This window comes from Callospermophilus lateralis, chromosome 15, assembly GCF_048772815.1.
Source record: "Callospermophilus lateralis isolate mCalLat2 chromosome 15, mCalLat2.hap1, whole genome shotgun sequence".
NCBI lineage: Eukaryota > Metazoa > Chordata > Mammalia > Rodentia > Sciuridae > Callospermophilus > Callospermophilus lateralis.
The window spans coordinates 20,673,241-20,697,084 of record NC_135319.1 but is presented as its reverse complement, the minus strand read 5'-3'; the positions used below and the strand labels follow the sequence as shown (position 1 = coordinate 20,697,084).

The 23,844-nt window shown below is 35.8% G+C and overlaps 1 protein-coding gene across 1 annotated transcript in view; it reads left to right on the top strand.

The window, feature by feature from the left end:
* Window positions 1-23,844, top strand: part of Ptpn20 (protein tyrosine phosphatase non-receptor type 20) — a 69,501-nt gene that overhangs the window by 9,485 nt on the left and 36,172 nt on the right. Inside the window, exons 4-6 of the mRNA XM_076835203.1 lie at window positions 689-801; window positions 12,897-13,048; window positions 18,097-18,187. Coding sequence (XP_076691318.1) covers window positions 689-801; window positions 12,897-13,048; window positions 18,097-18,187 — 356 coding nt within the window. The remainder of the gene's footprint in view (window positions 1-688; window positions 802-12,896; window positions 13,049-18,096; window positions 18,188-23,844) is intronic.

Below are 23,844 nucleotides of genomic sequence, written 5' to 3'. Positions count from 1 at the left end.
ATACTTCCCCATTTTTAAGATGAGAGAAAGTTGAATTTTTTATGTGAAATAATCTATAGATAATAAGAAAAGATGAGTTGTAAGAAAAATTTTTCAGAGGAACCAGAAGGTATGGGATTAAGAAAGTGCAAGGATTAATTCTAAACAGGGAAAAAGTAAAGAGTAATGAAGAATGTTGATGCATTTGAGTGTATGTTTTAAAATAGTAAATTTTGTCTTGCATTGTCTAGGAGGGACTACTTTTTTACTAAGGCAGAGGATTAAGATAAGGACCATATGAGGGTAGAGGCTTGGAGATAGCTGCAGTGGACAAATTTTAGAGGAAATTGACCAGAGGCATACCAGTGTTTTCCAAGTGGCTCTTTTCTAGTGTCAGAAATCCCAGTGACTCCAGTATTTCTCTTTCACTGCCAAGGTAAGGAGGAGAGAAGGTGAGTAGATATAGATTGAGACAAGATGATTAGTTTGCAAGCCAGGTAAAAGTGATAGGAGATGAAGTTTGTAATCAGACATAGAATTTTAAAAGTATCTCAGAAGGCATCAGTCCAGTTGATGACAATGGAGTAGGTGGTTGAACTGAAATAGATGTGACTCTTTATTGAATAATGAATATAGATATTAGAGATACATATATTAGACATAATGTGTGTACATATTCTTTGAACAACATACACATTTTTTTTTCTAGTGAGAGTGATCACAATGTGTGGAATGCCAGTGCTGCCTTGAAAAGAGACAGGTGGAACAGTGATGATGAAGAGTCTGCAGGGACATCAAAGACTGACTCTCCTGAATTTGCTGGTATGATGTAATACTATTTGTAGTAGTAAGCTCTGGAAGGGGCTCTACTTCAGACCAATTGGAGGTCTGTGAGATTGTGTCTGTGAGTATGTGTCAACTTTCTTTGTGTCTTTAGCTTCTTGGGGTTATGTACTGTTGTACTGACCCTACATTTTCTTTCAGCAATATGTTGCTTATGTCTAAATACTTTTTTTAGCACTTGTGCTGTTCCTGACATCTCTTTCTGTCATTGACTACAAGTGAGCCAGTGTTATATGCTGTCACTTTTTAAATGGACTCCTCCTGGGGTCTGTTATTTAAGTCTATAATAACAAAATATTAATACCCAGAAAATATAAAACTGCATTTTGTTAAAATAAAAGAACCAAATAGAAAAATGATCAAAAGCCATTAACAGGTACTTCACAGAAGAAGTATAAAAACGTGTTTCAACTTAAGTTTGAATCAGATAATGAAAAATCAAATCACAGTGAGATAACAATATACACTGGTTAGATTGTTTAAAAAGTATTATAGTTAATATTGGTGAGTTTGTGGCATGATGCAAATCATTTTGAGTTACACACAGGGTAGTCCTATTCCTTCCCTAAAAGAGGATATAACATCTTTATGTTTTTCTTTTTTTCTGTCTTCTCCAACTTTTTCCCTTTAATATTTTACAAAAGAAAACAAATGTTTAGTTAATTTATTATATCAAATATTCATATCAAAAAAGAAGAATCCTGCATTTGGATTTGATACAAATCCTTGATTTGTATCAAGTATGTTTTTGTGATATTTTATAAAAATGGAACTTATGAAAATATTTTAACTCCATTGTTGTTAATATGTAAACATATAATTAATTTTTGTATATTGTCCTTGTATCTTATTTATTTATTTATTTATTTGGTACCAGGAAATGAACTCAGGGGCACTCAACCACTGAGCCTCATCCTTAGCCCTGTTTTGTATTTTATTTAGAGACAGGGTCTCACTAAGTTCTTAGTGACTTGCTAAGTTGCTGAGGCTGGCCTTGAACTCAGGATCTTCCTGTCTCAGCCTTCTGAGCCTCTGGGGTTAGAAGCGTGTGCCACCATGCCTGGCTGTCCTTGTATCTTTCAAAAACCTTCCAAACTTATTAATTTGAGAAGCTCTTTTCAATGTAAATATTCATGTTGTCAGACAGTTTTATTTTTTTACTTTTCCCTGTGTGTTTACCTATCGCATCTTTTACTTGACCTAATGTACTAGCTTGGAACTTTGTTATGATGTTAAAGCCATTTATTAGCTGAGGAAGTGCCTTCTAATTCAAGTTTGCTGAAGAGTTATCATGAATGGCTTTTGAATTTTGTTATATGAATTGAGATGATCATGTAATTTTTCAGAATGAAATACCTATTTGATTTTTAAAATGTTGAGCCTGTTTTACATTCCTAGGAGAGGTCCAACTAGGTCATGGTATATTATTGTTTTTTATGCTATTTGATTTGCTAGTATTTTCCTGAGGATATTCATTTGTTGTTTTGTGTGTGTGTGTGTGTGTGTGTGTGTGTGTGTGTGTGTGTGTGATATTTCCCTGGTTTTAGTGTCAGGTTTTATTGCTGACCCTACAAATTCAGATGGGAAGTATTTTCTACTCTCTATGTTCTGGAAGATTTTACATAAAATCAATATTATTGCTTCTTCATATGTTTGGTGGAATTCATTTAAGCCATCTGGGCTTGGAATTTATTTGCTTGTGATGTTTTAAAATACATAGTTTTAGATTTCTGAGGTTTTATAGAAAAATATCCCAGACTAGGTGGCTTGAACAACAGAAATTTATTTTCTGACAGTTCTAGAGGCTGAAAGTCAAGGTGTCATAAGGGTTGGTTTCTCCTGATGCCCTGTCTGTGGCTTGTAGAGGTTGCCTTCCTTCTGACTTCACATTATTTTCCACTTATGTATGTCTGATTCTTGTTATCTTCCTTTAAGGACCTTATTTTCACTTAGTTAACATCTTCAGAGATCCTATCTCCAAATATAGTAACATTTTGAATTACTGGAGATTAGGACTTTAACATAAATTAGGGAGCGGGCAGACATAATTCAGTCCATAACAACATTCTGTTTCTTTGTTACAGTACAGTATAGTTTTAGGTTCTCTTTCTTGCTTTAATGAGACTTTACAGTTTGAATTTGTTCCACATTCAATGAATTTGTTCCATCCATGTAAATTGCCTAATTTATAATAATAGAGTTGATCATAATATTACCATATTAGTTTTTTAATATCTGTAATGTCTTAATTGATCACTGTTTTAGTCAGCTCTTTCACTGCTGTGACTAAAAGGCCCATTCAGAACAGCTATAGAGGAGGAAAAGTTTATTTGAGAGCTCATGGTTTCAGCTTTATTCCCTGGGCTCGAGGTGAGGCAGAACATCATGGTGGGAGAGTGTGGCAGAGGAAAGAAGAGAGAGAAAGTCTCCACTTGCTTTAATCTGTGGAGTTAGGGGAAATTGATCCTGGGTGAAGCTTTGTACCTTTCCTGCAGAAGCTGCTACATCCTAATGCACTCATGCACTATGAGGGAGAATATTTTTAGTTCCTAATTCTGTCTCTAGTTGCTCTCCTGAGCCTCTCATTAGGTCCTTGTAAAGTATTTTTCTGTTTTTTCCCCTTTCTATTAATTTATGTATACATGCATCTGTCCCATCAATAAGTTTATTTTTAGCCATCTGCTTTGTTTTTTGAAGTGTTTAATTATAAATCAGCAACAGTTTCTCTTTAGGTAAGCAAACTATTGCTCACCTCATGATATTGTTTTATTATCTTATTTTAAATTCTTTTAAAAAAGTAATTCATTTTCTTTTCTTTTTTTATGGGGTATGAATTCTTATTTTTCCCACGTGTACATATTGCAGGATCACATTGGTTATACAGCCACGTTTATACATACTGCCATACTAGTGTCTATTGTATTCTGCTGCCCTTCCTATCCTCTCCCTCCCCTCTCCTCCCCTCCCATCACCTCTCTCTACCCCATCTACTGTAACACATTTCCCTCTCTTTTTTTCCCCTACTTCCTCACACTATCTTATATGTAATTTTGTATAGCAATGAGGGTCTCCTTCCATCTTCTGTGTAATTCCCCTTCTCTCTTCCATTTCCTCCCACCTCCTGTCCCTGTTTAATGGTAATCTTCTTCTCATGCTCTTCCTCTCTGCTCTGTTTTGAGTCGCCCCCCCCACCCCCTTATATCAAAGAAGACATTCGGCCTTTGTTTTTTAGGGATTGGCGAACTTCACTTAGCATAACCTGCTCTAATGCTATCCATTTCCCTGAAAATGCCATGATTTTGTTATTTTTTAGTGCTGACTAATATTCCATTGTGTATAAATGCCACATTTTTTATCCATTCATCTATAGGGCATCTAGGTTGATTCCACAGTCTAGCTATTGTGAATTGTGCTGCTATGAACATTGATGTACCTGTATCCCTGTAGTATGCTCTTTTTAGGTCTTTTGGGAATAGTCTGAGAAGGGAAATAGCTGGGTCGAATGGTGGTTCCATTCACAGCTTTCCAAGGAATCCCCATACTGCTTTCCAAATTGGCCGCACCAATTTGCAGTCCCACCAGCAATGTACAAGTGTACCCTTTTCCCCACATCCTCACCAGCACTTGTTGTTGTTTGACTTCATAATGGCTGCCATTCTTACTGGAGTGAGATGATATCTTAGAGTGGTTTTAATTTGCATTTCTGTGATTGCTAGAGATAGTGAGCTTTTTTTCGTGTATTTGTTGATTGATTATATGTCCTCCTCTGAGAAGTGTATGTTCAGATCCTTGGCCTATTTGTTGATTGGGTTATTTGTTTAATTTTTTGAGTTCTTTGTATACTCTGGAGATTAGGGCTCTATCTGAAGTGTGAAGGATAGAAATTTGTTCCCAGGATGTAGTCTCCTTATTTACCTCTTTTATTGATTCTCTTGAGGAGAAACAACTTTTTAATTTGAATACATCCCATTTGTTGATTCTTGATTTTAACTCTTGTGCTATAAGTGTCCTATTAAGGAATTTGGAGTCTGACCCCACGAGATGGAGATTAGAGCCAACTTTTTCTTCTCTTAGACGCAGAGTTTCTGGTTTGATTCCTAGCTCCTTGATCCATTTTGAGTTAACTTTTGTGCATGGTGAGAGAAAGGGATTCAATTTCATTTTGTTGCATATGGATTTCCAGTTCTTCCAGCACCATTTGTTGAAGATGCTATCCTTTCTCTATTGCATGCTTTTAGCCCCTTTGTCTAATATAAGGTAATTGTAATTTTGTGGATTGATTTCTGTGTCCTCTATTCTGTATCATTGGTCTACCCGCCTGTTTTGGTACCAGTACCATGCTGTTTTTGTTACTATTGCTCTGTAGTATAGTTTAAAATCTGGTATCACTATACCACCTGTTTCACTCTTCCTGCTTAGAATTGCTTTTGCTATTCTGGGTCTTTTATTTTTCCAGATGAATTTCAGGATTGCTTTTTCTATTTCTGCGAGGAATGCTGTTGGGATTTTGATATAGAGTACTTTTGGTAATATTTCCATTTTAATGATATTAGTTCTGCCTATTCATGAACAAGGTATATCTTTCCATCTTCTAAGGTCTTCTTCTGTTTCTCTCTTTGTATAGGTCTTTCACCTCTTTTGTTAGGTTGATTCTCAAGTATTTTATTTTATTTTTTTTTGAGGATATTGCGAATGGGGTGGTTGTCCTCATTTCCATTTCAGAGGATTTGTCACTGATATACAGGAATGCCTTTGATTTATGTGTGTTGATTTTATATCCTGCCACTTTCTGAATTCATTTACTAGCTCTAGAAGTTTGTTGGTAGAACCTTTTGGGTCTGCTATGTATAGGTTCATGTCACCTGCAAATAGTGCTAATTTAATTTCTTCTTTTCCTATCTTTATGCCTTTAATTTTTTTTGTCTAATTGCTCTGGCCAGTGTTTCGAGAACTATGTTGAATAGAAGTGGTGAGAGAGGGCATCCCTGTATTGTTCCAGATTTTAGAGGGAATGCCTTCAATTTTTCTCCATTCAGAATGATGCTAGCCTGAGGCTTAGCATAGATAGTTTTTACAATGTTGAGATGAGTTCTTGTTATCCCTAGTCTTTCTAGTGTTTTGAACATAAAGGGATGCTGTACTTTGTCGAATACTTTTTCTGTGTCTATTGAGATGATCATATGGTTCTTATCTTTAAGTCTATTGATGTGGTGAATAACATTTATTGGTTTCCATATATTGAACCAGCCTTGTATCCCAGGGATGAATCCTACTTGATCATGGTGCATGATCTTTTTGATATGTTTTTGTGTCCGATTTTCCAGAATTTTATTGAGGATTTTTGCATCTAGGTTCATTAGAGATATTGGTCTGTAGTTTTCTTTCTTTGAAGGATCTTTGTCTGGTTTAGGAATCAGGGTGATGTTGATGAATTTGGAAGTGCTCCCTCTTTTTCTATTTCCTGAAATAACTTGAAAAGTATTGGTATTAGTTCTTCTTTAAAGGTTTTGTAAAACTCTGCTGTATACCCATCCGGTCCTGGGCTTTTCTTGGTTGGTAGTCTTTTGATGGCTTCTTCTATTTCCTCAATTGATATTGGTCTGTTTAAGTTGTGAGTATCCTCCTGGGCAAATCATATGACTTAAGAAATTTATCGATGCCTTCACTATCTTCTATTTTATTGGAGTATAAGGTTTCAAAATGATTTCTAATTATCTTCTGTATTTCTATAGTGTCTGTTATGATAAATACCTTTTTCATCCCGTTTGCTAGTAATTTGAGTTCTCTCTCTTCTCTTTGTTAGCTTGGCTAAGGGTCTGTTGAACTCATTTATTTTTTCAAAGAACCAACTTTTAGTTTTGTCAATTTTTTCTTTTGTTTAATTTCATTGATTTGAGCTCTGATTTTGATTATTTCTTGCCTTCTACTACATTTGCTGTTGTTTTACTCTTCTTTTTCTAGGGTTTTGAGATGAAGTATGAGATCATTTACTTATTAGTTTTTATCTTTTTTTGAGGAATGAACTCCAAGCAATGAATTTTCCTCTTAGAACTGCTTTCATTGTGTCCCATAGATTCCGATATGTTGTGTCTGTGTTTTCATTTATCTCTAAGAATTTTTTGATTTCCTCCTTGATATCTTCTGTAACCCATTGATCATTCAGTAACATATCGTTCATTCTCCAAGTGATGAAGTGTTGTTCCTTCTTTCTTTTATCTTTGATTTCCAGTTTCATTCCATTATGATCAGATAAGATGCATGGTATTATCTCTACTCCTTTATAATTTCTAAGAGTTTCCCTATGGCATAATATATGTATGGTCTAAATTTTTGAGAAGTGCTGCTGAGAAAAAAATATATCCACTTGATGATGGTTGATATATTCTATATATGTCGTTAAGTCTAGGTTATTAATTGTGTTATTGAGTTCTATAGTTTCTTTATTCAACTTTTGATTGGAAGATCTGTCCAATGGTGAGAGAGGTGTGTTGAAATCACCCATAATTATTGTGTTGTGGTCTATTTGTCTCTTGAACTTGAGGAGGCTTTGTTTTATAAACGTAGAATCACCATTGTTTGGGGCATAAATATTGATAATTGTTATGTCTTATTGGTAAATGGTTCCCTTTAACAGTATATAGTGTCCTTCTTTATCCCTTTTGATTAACTTAGACTTGAAGTTGATTTTATTTGATATGAGTATGGCCATTCCTGCTTGCTTCCGAGGACCATGTGAGTGGTATGATTTTCCCCAACCTTAATCCAAGTTACCAGCCTATGTCGCTTAATTGGTGAGTTTAAGCCATTAATGTTTAGGGTTACTATTGATATATGGTTTGTACTTCCAGTCCTGTTTGTTTGCTTGTTTATTTATTTATTTTTATTATTTTTTCCTTCTCTGATTAGTTTTTCCCCCGTTTACTGAGGTACTTCCCACTCTTGGTTTTGGTTATTGTTTTTCATTTCCTCTTCGTGTAGTGTTTTGCCCAAAATGCTTTGCAGTGCTGGTTTTCTGGTTGTGAATTCTTTTAACTTTTGTTTATAGTGAAAGATTTTTATTTCATTGTCAAACTTGAAGCTTAATTTTGCTGGATACAATATTCTTGGTTGGCACCCATTATCTTTCAGCATTTGAAGTACATTGTTCTAGGATCTTCTCGCTTTCAGCATCTGTGATGAAAAATCAGCTGTTAACCTAATTGGTTTACCCCTGAATGTAATCTGCCTCCTTTGTCTTGTAGCTTTTAATATTCTCTCCTTGTTCTGTATGTTGGATATCTTCATAATAATGTGTCTTGGAGTTGGTCTATTGTGATTTTGTAAGTTCAGCGTCCTGTAGGCCTGTAGGATTTGGACATCCGTTTCATTTTTCATGTCTGGAAAGTTTTCTAAAATTATTTTATTTAATAGATTGCTCGTTCCTTTGGTTTGGACCTCTATACCTTCCTCTAACCCAATGACTCTTAAGTTTGTTTTTTTATGATATCCCAAATCTCCTGGATATTTTGCTCATGGTTTCTTACCAGCCTTTCTGAGTTGACTAGACTCCTTTTGAGAGTCTAGTCAAAATATTTTGTCTTTATTGTCTAACGTTCTGAATTTTCCTGATCTACTCTACTGGTAATACTCTTATTTGAGTTTTTAATTTGGTTTATAATTTCCCTCATATCTAGGATTTCTGTTTGATTTTTTTTATAACCTCTATCTATCTCCCGATAGAGTTGTTCTTTTGCTTCTTGAATTTGTTTATGTAATTTGTTGTTAAAGTGTTCTTTCATTGTTTGCATTTTCTGTCTAATGACCTCTTTAAGATTCTATTCCATCTGAGTCAGGTATGCCTTGAGTTCTTTATCTGACCATTTTTCTGATGCCTTTAGGTTCTCCTGTAAATTTAAGCTGTCCTGAATTGTTTATAATTCTTTTTTCCTTGTGTTTTTTCATGATGCTCATGTTACTTTCCAGCTCTGTTTGACTGCTCTGTTACTATTTTCTCCTATAAATTTGTTTTGGTATTGTATATCTCTGGGATCTCTCATTTGTGATGGGAGACAATGTCTAGAGATGTTGGGTTTTATTGTAATTTAAAGCAAATTCATTCATTTCATAAAAGGCATACAGATTCTGATGGCATATAGCGAACCGAACTGCAGTTTGGTCTTAGGACTTTATGTTTAAGTGGGGTGATGTGATGGTATGGGGATTCGTATATCTTAGCCACCTTGGAAGATTGCTCTACTGAAGGGGGATATTCACAGGAGAATGGACCAGAGTATTTGGGAGTAGCTAGGGACTTGGTAGCACTATAGATAGCCTCAGAACATTCACCAATTTGCATTTAATAAATAACACATAATAGAAGTCGTAATGCTTGGGAGGAAAGGTAGGGGAAGAGGAAGGAAGAAGTCACTAAAGAGAAAGAGAGAAAGAAAAATAGTTAGAATAAAAGAACAGGGAAAAATAAAAATTAAAAAGAAAAAAAAAGAAAAATGCACTTAGAGTTCTATTATCTTCTCTTCCAGTAGGTGAAGCTGTGCCCTCCAGGCCAAGCTTCTTCCCTCAAGATGCAGGAAACATTCTCTGTGAGGCAGCTCCTCTTCCCCAGCTGGGCAGCTCTCCAGTCCTGGTCACCCAGGGCGGCTCCTGGTCTCCAGCACCCTGCCAGGCCCCACTCACTGGTGCAGTTCTCCACAGATCTAGCTACACTCCAGGCCTGCTGCCCCCTGGATGTCCTGTTCTCTTGAACGACTGGGCACTCTCTCTGTTTGCCATTCACCCAGACCTCAAGGTTGTGGAGCACAGGAGAGCTGGGGTTCGTCAACTTATTTGCCTGATTCCCTCTGTTAGCCATGCCCCTGAGAGATGGCTAGAAAGGCCTCGGCTGTTGCCGCTCTTGGGACGGGGAGTTGGAGGTCAGGTGCCCCTCCTGTTTTCCTCGGCTCCAATAATCACGCTCAAGGAGAGCTGGGAGATATTTTTGAGTTTTCCCAGCTGTATGGATATGGTATGCTGAGGGTCACATACCTGTTGTCACCGAAGCAATCCCATCCGCCGAACTCTGATGAAGTCAGTTCTCCGCCATGGTGGATGCCAGACTCCTTGCCAGGATGTCCAATGGGAAGGGTGAATCTGGTCTGTCTCTCCTAAGTCCCAACCTCAGATCTTGGCCCTCTGGCACATGGAGGCTTGGTTGGCATATTCTCACAGGATCCGAAGTTTCGTTTCTGTACGCCGCTCAGGGGTCTCCATAGCGCTGAGTTGCCTCCGACTGTGGCAGGTAGTGGGTCAACCAGCCAGTACCTCCGTGTGTGAGGTGGCCTGGATTCACCCACGTCCGAGCACACTGCAGCCTTTGAGAAGCTCAAACTCCTCCCTTAGGTTTCACCTCAGCCCGACTTTGCTGGATGTTCCTGACCAGACAGCATCCAGTCCTTCTGAAGTCGCTGAATGCAGAGTAGGTTATGGGAGTGCTACCTCCCCACCCGCGGCCATGTTCTGAACCCTAATTCATTTTCTTATTAGTTCTTTCTATAGCTGATGCATATGTGATGCATTTTATTTATTTGATTATCTTCCATTTCAGAATAATTTTTAAAAAATTTTACGTGCTGTATTGCATTACTAATTTTCTTCTCCATTTTAATTTCCACCTTGTCCATGAACATATATATAGCTCTAGATGTCTCTTACTGATTAAGCATGAATGAGTTCTTCTTGATTTCCATTCTATTTTATTTGAATCTTATCATTCACTGCAAACTAGACTTTATTTTAAAGTCTGCATTTTGCTTGAAAATAATACCAAGTATTCTGATGAGATAAAGAGAATGAACAGAAATCTGAAAGAGTATGGAAAAAACAATATATGGCTGATATAAAGACATCTTTCTCAGCACTGATCATATTCTTCTCCTGGTGTACCTTCCTATGACCTAGGGAGGAAAACTAAAAATTACATTTCCAAGACTTCCTCTTATTCATTGTGATTGGCTTGACTTACTATATTTACTCAATCAAGACATAAATGTTCAATGAGTCATTCACCTAACAGAAAGCATGGCACTCCTGGTCCTCATTATAGCTCAGGTTATATATTACTAGAGCCAACAGTTTTGGTGATGACTTTATAATTCCTTCACTGTTGCTTACGTGGCGTTATCTGGGAACTAGTTGTTAGAATACTGGTCTCCATCTTCTTCAGTTTATCATTGTGGCAAAGACAGCACTTCTCTTGGCAGGTCACTCTATGGTATTCTTGAATCATACTGAGGAAAGTACCTGCTCTTCAAGTATACTCAACCATGATGCCAGCACCAAATACCTAAGTCAAGTCCCTTTCTATAAACTGATTGGAATGATTGACATTATTTATTGCCAAAGCATGACCTATATACTTTGATAGAAATTCTTAGACCAGACTGCAAGAAAAAGAAATAAAATTTAAAATGATGTTAATGATTAAATACATTTCAAGTCCAGAGGTTGAAAGGATTCCAGGTTTGATATGATTAGCTACGTAGTGATGTCATTCAGAACATGATTCTTTTTACATTTTTCATTTCTGCTTTATGCAACTCTTTTTTTATGATTTCCTGAGGATTACCTGTGATAATTAGGACTTATGCTTCTTTATGTCTGGACAGTAGGATGGGGTAGGAGATAGCCTTACTTTTCTTATCTGTAAGACCTGAATAAACTTCTTCTTGCTTGTTCTGCCCAAATCACCACATGCCTATTTCTGAATTATTTACTGACAAGCATGTTAGTGTGGAATAAACATGAGTGGCTTTAACTAACAATCAGGGTAGAATCAGTGTTGGGGAGTTGACAGCAGTGTCCTACCTCCTCCTTTCTTTGTGTATTTCTCTCAACTTGTTTTCTCCCCAGCAAAACTGGAACCCTTTGGGAAGCTTTAAGGGTTTTGTTTTATTTTGGTTTGGGGGGCTCAAAGATGATTTAAATAGCTTCTACTCTTGTGGTAATTTTATGAATTTAATCTTCCCTTCTGGACTGCTTAGAATTTGTCTCATACTAAGGCTAGAAATATTTATGAGGATTTAGAATTTTTGTGACTATTGGTTCCAGCCAACAGTTCTTTCCTATCCTTACAAAGGGCTTCTGGATATAGTGTGGTTGTAAGACAAAATGAGATACCTGGTGCTGTGCAAAATCTTATAGATACGGATACCCTTTTCTTTGTTTCATTAATTGTTGTATATTTTTGCTGCTGTTAACATGATATTTTTGGCTCATATTATTTGTCATTGGAAAGAAATTTTTGAGAACTGGCTTCATGTAAGTATTTTACCTCAAAATTCTGAAACTTTTAAGGCATTATTTTATTATTGGTTTCTGGATTACTGCATTTTGACCGGGGATATGCTGTATAATATTTCAGATATTTGGAGCCCAGATTACCAATGTGACCTAAAAGATCATCATGAAACAAAAATTCCACATGTGTTATTTAATAGAATGTATTCATTTATCATTGGTTAAAAGCATTAATATATATCTATCATTTAGTCTTCTTAATTGCATAGTATAGATCTTGTCTATCCTTGAAGGGATGTTTGTGTGTGTGTGTGTGTGTGTGTGTGTGTGTGTGTGTTTGTGAATGTTAGATCTGTTTTAGTAGAATATGACATGTGTTGGACTCTCTGTATCTTCTCATCTCAGACTCCAAGAACTTCTAAATACTTGGTTCCAGGAAGGCAAAACATTAATTTTTTATTAATCCAAAGTCCTATATATTCTTTCCTTGACATAATTGTCAATCTTATACCCTATTCACATTGTAAAACAGAATACTTTCTGTTATATTTACAACTGAATGGTTTTCCTCCAAGAAAAAGGAATTTTGTGTAATTTCAAGATACATAGCATGTTTTTTTCAAAACAAAGGTAGTCTCTTTCAAGGCTATAGACCCTTTGCCTTTTGGAAGAATTAATTTCCATTGACCCTTAATTTCAATGGAAATTAATTTTCCCTTCATACACATATAAGGAACTTAAATGTGAATTTCCCTTCATACACATATAAGGAACTTACAAATGTGAATTTTTTTCTTTTTTAGATACAACAGACATTGTTTCTGAAGAAGAGCTAGCTCAGTTGGCTCAAATTCAACCACTGATATTCAATTTTAATGAGCGATTAGCCATCAAGAATTGTTTGAAAATGCTTGCAAATAAAGTAGCAGAAAATGGTACCACTCAGGAATTTATGGTATATTTTTTTCTTAACAAAAGTCTATGTATAATATTTTTTTGTATTATAACCAGAGATTTTTCTTTACTTCTGCCTTTTTTTAAATTGAGTACAGTATATTGAGTACATTGTTTTTATTTTTAAATACTACATTTTAAAAAGTAATATATGTACATGGTAAAAAATGTCAAATAGCATAAAAGAGTATAAAATATGTAGAAAGTTTTGCTGCCTCTGTGTCTCTATTAATTACCTAGGTCCCTCTTCTACCATTAAGATTGTCATGTAAACTTTCAGAAAATTTTTTGGCATGTACTTTATTCATGATACCAGCCTTTAATTTTTTTCCATAAAACAAAATTTTCAGACATATTGTCAGCATATATAGCTTATCTTTTAAGTATTGCATGGCAGTTAATGATATGGATAAATACCTTATTTTCTTTACAAAGTTTCTTATGTTGGACATTTATTTATTTATTTATTTTAATATGTTAGTTCATTTTTTTAATTGATTTAAAAAAATAAATGACAGCGGAATGCATTACAATTCTTATTACATGTATACAGCACAATTTTTCATATCTCTGGTTGTATGTAAAGTATGTTGACACCAATTCATGTCTTAATACATGTACTTTGGATAATGATGTCTATCACATTCCATCATCATTGCTAATCCCCTGCCCTCTCCCTTTCCCTCCCACCCCTCCGCCTATCTAGAATTTATCTATTCCTCCCATGCTCCCCTCCCTACCACACTATGAGTCAGCCTCCTTTTATCAGAGAAAATATTAAGCATTTTGGGGGGATAATGGCTAATTTCACTTAGCATTATCTTCTCCAGTGCCATCCATTTACCTGCAAATGCCATGATTTTATTCTCTTTTATTGCTGAATAAAATTCCATTGTGTATATATGCCACATTTTTTATATCCATTCATCCACTGAAGGGCATCTAGGTTGGCTTCACAGTTTAACTATTGTGAGTTGTGCTGCTATAAACTTTGATGTGGCTGTGTCCCTGTAGTATGCTGTTTTTAAGTCCTTTGAGTATAGTCCCAGGAGAGGGATAGCTGGGTCAGATGGTAGTTCCATTCCCAGATTTTCAAGGAATCTCTATACTGCTTTCCATAATGGCTGCACCAATTTGCAGTCCCACCAGCAATGTAGGAGTGTACCTTTTCCCCCACATCCTTGCAAACACTTATTGTTGTTTGTCTTCATAATCGCTGCCATTCTGACTGGAGTGAGATGATATATTAGAGTAGTTTTGATTTGCATTTCTCTAATTGCTAGAGATGATGAACATTGTTTCATATATTTGTTGTTGGATTGTATATTCGTTTCTTTTTTTTAATATTTATTTATTTATTTTTTTAAAGTTTTCGGCGGACACAACATCTTTATTTGTATGTGGTGCTGAGGATCGAACCCAGCACTGCGCGCATGCCAGGCGAGTGTGCTACCGCTTGAACCACATCCCTAGCCCTGTATTTTCGTTTCTGAGAAGTGTCTGTTTAGGTCCCTGACCCATTTATTGATTGGTTTATTTGTATTTTTAGTTGCTTAGCTTTTTTAGTTCTTTATATAACCTAGAGATTAGTGCTCTATCTGATGGGTGAGGGGTAAAAATTTGCTCCCAGGATGTAGGCTCTCTGTTCACCTCACAGATTATTTCTTTAGCTGAGAAGAAACTTTTTGGTTTAAATCCATCCTATTTATTGTTTCTTGGTTTTAATTATTACACTCTAGGAGTCTTATTAAGGAAGTTGGGGCCTAATCCCACATGATGAAGATTAGGGCCTACTTTTTCTTCTATTAGATACGGAGTCTCAGGTTTAATTCCTAGGTCCTTGATCCACTTTGAGTTGAGTTTTGTGCATGGTGAGAGATAGGAGTTTAATTTCATTTTGTTGCATATGGATTTCCAGTTTTCCCAGCACTATTTGTTGAAGAGGCTATATTTTCTCTATTGTATATTTTAGGCACTTTTGTCAAATATAAGATAATTGTAGTTTTGTGGATTAGTCACTGTGTCCTCTGTTCTGTACCATTGGTCTACCAGTCTGTTTTGGTACCAATACCATGGTGTTTTTTTTTTTTTTTTTTTTTTTTACTATTGCTCTGTAGTACAGTTTAAGGTCTGGTGTAGTGATGCTACCTGCTTCACTCTTCCTGCTAAGGATTGTTTAGCTAATCTGGGCCTCTTATTTTTCCAGATGAATTTCATGATTGCTTTTTCTATCTCTATGAGGAATGCCATATCATTAATGCAATGATCGGATTTGCATTAAATCTGTATAGTGCTTTTGGTAGTATGGTCATTTTGATAATATTAATTCTGCCTATCCAAGAGCAAGGTAGATTGTTCTTGGCTTTGCTATTATAAACAGGAATTGTCCTTCTTCATATACCTGTGTATATGTGTCATTTTTTAGAACAAATTTTTAGAAAGACATTCTGTATTTTGGGTTATCAAAGAGTTAATTCTTTGCCCATCGCTAAATGACAAATGATTTTTTGTTGATGATATAAATGTCTTTCCTTTATTTAATAACAAAGGAGTATCTATCTTTCCATATGTTTTTGAACATTTTGTGTTCATTTTCAATGAACTGCTACTTCCAATTATTTGCCAAAATTTCCATTGTTTTTAGTACCAGAAATTGAACCCATAGTTTCTTAACCACTAAGCCATAACCCCAGCCCTTTTTATTTTTTATTTTGAGACAGTCTTGCTAAGTTGCTGAGGCTGGCTCTGCGATTGTGATCCTCCTGCCTCAACTTCCTGAGCAACTGGAATTACAGGCATGTGCCACTGTGTCCTGCCTATTTATTCTTTAACAATTCTTTATATAATGAAGAAATTATTTCCATGTGTGTATTACCTATGTTAATAATCTCTGCTGTTCATGTTATACAAGTGCACATACACATATTTATCATGAAGAAAGAGCTCATTTTTAATAAGCTACTAATAATCAATATGTTAATCTTAGGGCTTCTGGATTTTCATGTTCTTTAGCAAAACCCCTTTCAGTCCCACATCAGAATAATTACTTCATGCTTTTTTCTAATGCTTTTTTGAATTTTTTTTAGCATTTGAATCTTAAATCAAGCTAGAATTTATCTTGAGTTATTTGATAATGACTACCATTGTGTATCTCTTCAGTTCTCTAAAGACTCTCCAAAGACTTTGATATAAGATTGGGCTTTTTTTTTTCTTTCTTTCTTTTTAAATTTTTTTATTTTTATTTTTGGTACTGGGGACTGAACTGAGAGGTATTTTACTAAAAAGCTATATCCCCAGCCCTTTTTATTTAGAGACAAGGACTCACTGAGTTGCTTAGTGCCTCACCATTGCTGAGGGTGGCTTTGAACTCTCAATTCTCCTGTCTCAGTCTACTGAGCCGCTGGGATTATAGGCATGTGCTCCCGTGCCTGGCAAACTGAAGAACTTTTAAAAAAGTATAGTGTCAGGCTGGAGTTGTAGCTTGGTGGCAGAGCACTTGCTTAGCATGTGTGAGGCACTGGGTTCGATCCCTAGCATCACATAAAAATTAAAAGTATGGTCTCAGACTTTGTCCACTAATATTCTAATTGTGTCAGATTTGATAACTCCCAATTTCTTTTTTGTTTTTGTTTCTTTCAAGATTTTGGACAGCCATCCTTAGTTTATTTCACAAACCAGGATATAGCTACTCACAAATATAGTCAGAATATGTTCTTAGGTTATATGAGGCAGATCTTATATTTTTATCATTCATTAAATTTTTTATTGTATATTATTTATAGAGAATGGTGGATTTCATGGAGGCTTATTCTTGTGTACATAAAAACATAATTCCTGTTTCTTTTTTATAGTTGACTGTGGATTCCTCATTCATGTATTCAACCAACTACAGATCAAAAGTATTAGAAAATGTACATCTCTACTAAATATGTACAGGCTTTTTTCCTGTCATTATTCCTTAAGCAGTACAGTATAATAACTATATAGCATTTACATTATGTTTGGTGTAAGTAATGTACAGATGATTTAAAGTACATGAGATGATGCATATAGATTATATATAAACACTACACCGTTTTATATAAGGAACTTGAGAATTCACAAATTTTGATATCCATGTGCATCCATGGGGGTTTCCAGAACTGATTTTAGTCGATACTGAGGAGTGACTGTGTATAGAACAAGGTTTTTCCTACTTTTAGTCTACTCTGTCATAGACCATGTGCTCTGTGCTCTTGTTACCATGGTGTTTATTCTTTCCCCAAGAGGATATATATGTCTTCATGGCTTCTACCTGAAATGACATCCCTTCACTATCCTTCTTTGCTTCTACACACTCACTGACTTTAATGTGGCTGACTTTTGATGACTCACTCAGGACCAATTCAAGTTATATGAAGAAGTTCAGGCATAAATCTGATGCTGTCATTAGTACTATTGGTTCTGTATACTGGTCCTAGGTATTTGATTTATGTGTTCTCTGCCTACTATATTCTCTCTTCAAGGTTGAGGCCATTTTCTGCTTCATGATTGAATTCCAATATCTAAATCAGTGCCAGAAGCATACTAAATACTTGATAAATGTTTGTGGAATTTACACTTGGTGAAGTAATTTTTTTGAAGTAAGACCATTTGAATTATTGTCCAAGCTTCAAGAAATAAATTTTAAGACTTTATATCTTAAGAGCAGATATTTTGTTATTTGTTTATGAAATAATAGATTTATGGTTAAGCCCTAAGAAATTAACATTTAATGTTTCCTTGGGTTATGAAAATGGAAAACCATGAAGTTCAGGGAGAGAGTATATTAAAAAAATGTAACTTTTTTTTTTTATCAAGGAACTCATTGGTTAGCATCTCCAACTTAGGATATTATATAGAGTACTTTTTAAATGAGGTTCTAATTTATCTGCTTTATTAAATAATGAATTACATAGCAAGTCATATCATAAAAGGGTTAAAGGATCACAAACACTAAACAAAGATGATGTTTTTTTCTCTTTTTTTTGTTATAGTAAATCAAGACTTTCTCTTGTTTTACTTTTAAAGGATTTGGAACTTAAGAATCTACCTGGTGAGTTCAACTATGGGAATGAACCACTAAACAGAGAAAAAAACAGATACAGAGATATTCTTCCATGTAAGCTAAAAATGTTTTGATTTCTTTCCTGTTTACCTTGGAAAAGGTTACGAGAGTTGGATGACTTTCTATATGAGTGAGTTTGATCTGTGACCATGACAAAGAGCTCTGGTAGCTAGCAGCATTTTACCTGGCCATATTCTAGGAAAAATGCTAGAGAGAGTAAAAGCCTCTATTTCTGGTATGCTTTCTAGACACTGTCAAAAGGTTATTTATCACAATTGTGGCCTTACTCTCCTGAATTGCTGCTTCTCAGTTCATGAACCATTGAACTTCTCAGTTCAAAGATCTGAGACATCTGCCACCTTGGGTAACATTTGAATTTGGATCACTTTTCTTGACCATTTTATTTAGACACACATATGTAATGGGGGCTATTTATATACTTCTTCCTGGAAAAAACCTATTTATCTACCTTCCAATAGCTGCCCCTTTAAAAAATTTTTATTGGTGCATTATAATTATACATAATAATGAGATTCATTATGCCATATTCGGGTGTGCATATAACATAATTTGATCATTCTTATTCTCTAGTATTGGCTGTTTTTTGATTGTCTCCAATTGACCTACTAATTCCTTCCCTGTGTTGGGTGGACTGTAGTACTATCCTCTGTCTTCTGGCCCAATCCAAGTTTTACTTATAGGATTTATCTGTCTCAGACATCCAAAGTGGAGAAACAAAAATAAAACAACACAGTTTTAATCTTAGGCAATAAATATCATTCCATGACTCACATTCCTTTCAAAAATTTTTTTGAACTAAATTTACCCTTTTTCTTCTAAATTTACCCTCTCCCTTATATCTTATATCTTAATTAATGTAGTCCTCTGTTAACAGTTTAAAAATGAGGTGTCCCTAAATGTTCATGTGAGACAATGCAAGAAATTTAGAGGTAAAGTGATTGGATTTTGAAAGCCTAAACCTACTCAGTTCATTAATCCTCTGGTAGAGGATTAACTGGGTGGTAACTGTAGGCAGGTAGGGTATGGTTGGAAGAGGTATTTCATTAAGGGTGTACCTTTGGGGCTTATGTCCTGGTGAGGACAGCCCCCTTTCTCTGCTTCCTGGTGCCATGTCCTGAGCTGCTTTCCTCCACCACACTCTTCTGCCATGATTTTCGGCCTCACCTCACTCCCAAACAAATGGAACTAGACATTTGTGGACTAAGATCTCTGAGACTGTGAACTCAAAAATAAAATTTTTCTCCTCTAAAATTGTTCTTGTCAGGTCTTTTAGTCACAGTGAAAAAGCTGACTAAATTATAAATTGATACTGAGAAGTGGGGTAATTGGTGAGATTAACCTGACTATGTGGTTCTGAAGCCTTTGGAGCTTTTTGGAATTTGTAGGAGAAATTTTTGGAAAGTTTAGCTATGTAAGCTTGAAAAACTTTAGAATGTTGTAAGCAGAGCTTAAGGTTTGATTCTGATGGAAGCGCAGAAGACCAGAATGCTTATCTGACTGTGGATAGTAAAGAGTGGGCTCATGAGATTTCACAGTGTGAGAAATAGAAAGTCTGATGGCCCATTTCAGAATATAGTATTTATCTTTAATTGGGGTGTAAGATCCAATTGTAGCCATTTTAACTATAGCCCTTCCCTTTGCCTTCCCCAATTTTAGATGAGCCAGTTGCATAGATTGTGACCTTAAAAGCTCCTCCTATCAGAGAAAAGGGCAGTGCTGTGTTAGGGTTATTCCTAACACGGAATGGGCAGACTGCCTGCCCAAGGGTGCTTGTTTGCCAGAATTTGTTCAGTAACACCATGTTTGCAGAAGTAAAGTTTGACTTGCTGAGCTACTTCTGAGCACATTTGATTTCCTTGTGGCACCCTGGTATTTCTAGCAATTTTGGCACTTAACATGAGGCTATGTGTCATCTAAGGGGTTTTGAGGACTTGTTGTGCCTTGTTGTGGTGGCTTAAGAATGAGAGAGGAAACTTGCTATCCTTGAGACCAAAAACAGACCCAAAATCAAAAGTGGATTGGCAACATGGGGAAAGCTCAGTGGCAACCAGGTAACTTTATGCACAGACCAATGTAGGAAAATTTATTCTTGAGAAAGAAGTACTTCCTTGGTAGTTTTGTGTGACTGAGAATCTCTATTCAGAAACACAAGACCACACTCATGGTGGGTGTGAAAGAAATACTGAATAAGGGGAGTTGAACACATGAAGAACCCAGGATGTATAAGAAACCTCCAATATGGGGATAAATGAGAATTCATAAATTTAATGAATGGATCCAAATGCCTTTCAGTTCATGTGGATTAAATAAAACTTTAACAAAAAGGGTCAGTCTAAATTGGTAAGACTAAATGTGCTTTTGAAATATTTAACCGCATGATTTTCTAGGTGACCTGCCAATCAAAAGTCAGACTCTTGTTTTCTATAAAATGTTTAAAGTGTAATTTCCATTGCTTCTAAAGATTTTTCTTTGGCACAAATAACTGACTTAAAGTAATAACTAGACTTATTTGATACCTTGGTTTTCATGAACCTAGGTTAGAAATGGATAAATTGGTTTTAACATTAATCTTCATAAATGTTTTGTTAGAAGAGACATCTGATTAATTTGCAAAGTTAAAATACTAAAAAAATCAGCTAGGATGAATTCAAATACTCGTAGTTCCTTGAATTCTATGAGGTAACATATATTTGGGTCTAATAAATATGTCTTTATACATTAGTAAATGAAAAAAGGAAAAAGATTTAAATTCCTTAAACTCAGTACCAGGAGTCCCAGCACTCTTTCTCAGCCTGGCCCCATGCAATTGCAAATCATCCACTATGGGGCAAGAGATACCATCCCTGGGCTGGGGAAAAAAGTTCCAGGAAGGTTTCCTGGGCTATAAAGAAATGGGCAAAGAAGATCCACTCTTGGCCCTGCCTTCCAGCCCCTTTTTGAGAACGGTGCTCGGTTCACCACTTTTGCTGGTGGGTGGGGTCCATATGGGCTGTAAGCTTCATTGATTTCTTTCTGGGTTCCTGTCTCATGGGTTCATCCATAGATGCTAGCAGAGGACAAAAATGAAAGGAGTAAGATTTATTTGAAAGATGGAGAAGATGGAGATCCTGTGATTGAGAGGGAACCTACAGAGGGCTTTGTCTACTTGGTATACTAGTCTCAGGTCTTATGGCTTCTGGATAATGCTGAATAGATATTGAAAAAAAATATTGAGGCTATAAATATACAGGCATTGGGAGGTACCAAGGCTATTGGCTTGGCCCATGACTTTCTAATTGATTACTCCATTTTAGTCTTTGAGTTTGAATTTTTCTGTAACGTACATTTGGGTCCACCCCCACTTCCATTTCCCTTTGCTGCTCTGGGACAAAGGAGTTGAGTATAATGTTTAACCTCTAGGGATGGTCTTTACATTTGAAAAAAGCCTTAATAGGGGACCTATTAACCTGGTGGTTAACTCTTCTATCTTATTCAGGGGGTGAAAGCTGCCAGTCATAAAGGATATAAAGGATATAGCAGTGGGTTCCAGTGCTATTAGATTATAACCTGGGGACAAACATGGTATGCCCTTTTAATTCCTAATAGGGTACCCATTTGGTTAGGGGATACCTCTGGATGGAATCCTGCCTGTTGTCTACAAAGATAAAATGGGCCTCCTGGAGTTTGGCTTGGACATTACAATTTCTGTATAGAGAGGTCCCTAACAATCTCTACAGACAATGGGACTTTCAATGGACAGAGGGAGGAAACTGACACAAACCCTTACAACTAGTTGATAGTGCATTTATGATGTATAATGCCTGGGAAGAACAGAAACAAAGACCAAACTATGTTTTGTTGGCAGCTATGTAAAGGGATCTTTAAGGAAACCTAAAGAAAGGAATGGAAAGGGCCTCCTCCACTGAGTATCAATATGCTTAGTGTAAGAAAAAGTCAAAAAAGACCTTTTGGATATAGTTGACAGGGGGAACTCACTTAAAGTTGATGGCATTATGATAATGATAAGGAATGCAGGTCAGGCTCAATAATATCCTGTGCTCCAACCCCTTGAATGCAACCTGGTAGGGAAAAGATTAAGGCACAGTATCTTTTTTATATATGCCAGATTGTTCAATCCCTCTCCTGAGATAAAATTTGTTGTGGTAAGTGTACAGATAACATTCCCACCACAAAGGTAACAACTTCATTTGCAAGTTCCTCCCAGGAAAAGGAAACAAAGCCTGCTTTGCTGGAGTACTGGAAGTCTACTAAAAGTGAGTAAGGCCATTTGGACCAAAGGGACCTTGAGAACAGTGGTCAGTGTTATTTTGACCAAGATTTTTTTTAAGGAGGAAAAAAAGAGAGGCATTAGTGGAGATTCATTCTCTTCTGGACAAATTTTTTATTATTATTATTATTTTAATTTTTTATTTGTTTTAATTAGTTATAAATGACACTAGAATTTATTTATGCACTTTGATATGTCATACATAGATGGGATATAAATTCTCATTTTTCTGAGTATACAGTTGTAGAATCACACATTGGTCTTGTAGTCTATCTATCTATCTATCTATATCTATATCTATCTATCTATCTATCTATCTATCTATCTATCTATCTATCTATCTATAGTCTGTTTCATTCTACTATCCTTCCTATTTCTACATCCCATCCTCTGCCCTCCCTTCACTTCCCTCTACCTAATCTAAGGCGACACTATTCTTCTCTAGTGGCCCCCCATCTTATTGTGAATCAGCATCCATATATTAGAGAAAATATTCAGCCTTTGGTTTTTTTTGAATTGGCTTATTTTGCTTAACATGATATTCTACAACTCCATCAATTTACTGACAAATGCCATAATTTCATTTTCTTTAAAGCTGAGTAGTATTTATATATATATAAAATCTCACATTTTCTTTATCCATTCATCTATTGAAGGACACCTAGATTGGTTCCATCGTTTAGCTATTGTGAATTGAGCTGCTATAAACATTGATGTGGCTGCATCACTGTAGTATACTGATTTGAAGTCCTCTGGGTATAAACTGAGGAGTGGGGTAACTGGGTCAAATGGTGGTTCCATTCCCAATTTTTTGATGAATCTCCATTCTGCTTTCCTTAGTGCTTCCACCAATTTGCAGTCCTGTCAGCAATGTGTGAGTGTACCTTTTCCCCCACATCTTCACCAACATTTGTTGTTGTCTGTATTCTTGATGATTACCATTCTGACTGGAGTGAGATGAAATCTCAGTGTAGTTTTTGACAGATTTTTAAAACATGAATTGAGTCAGCTTTGCTAGACACCCTAAATATATGTGACTAGAGAAATGTGTACATTATATATATCTGAAAGCTTAGGAGAACAGTTTACTAACCTGGTGTTCTCCAAACTAAACTTGTCTTTAGTGGTAATCTCTTTTAGACTTATATAAAAATGGCAAATTTAATTAATTGGTGATTTATGTATATTATTATGTTCTATAATTGGATAAATCTGACCTTTATCAAGCTCTATATAGAATTATCTCTTTACACTAGAATTGGAAGTTAAATGTATTTTATGTATCAGGAGTGCTTATAAATATCACAAAATCTCTGTCACACGTTTGTTTTGAATCAATTTGAGATCTATGTTTCTCCCCCTCTCCACTCCTTCTGGTATGATTACTCTGAGCCCCTGCTCAGACTCCTATTCTGGAGTTTTC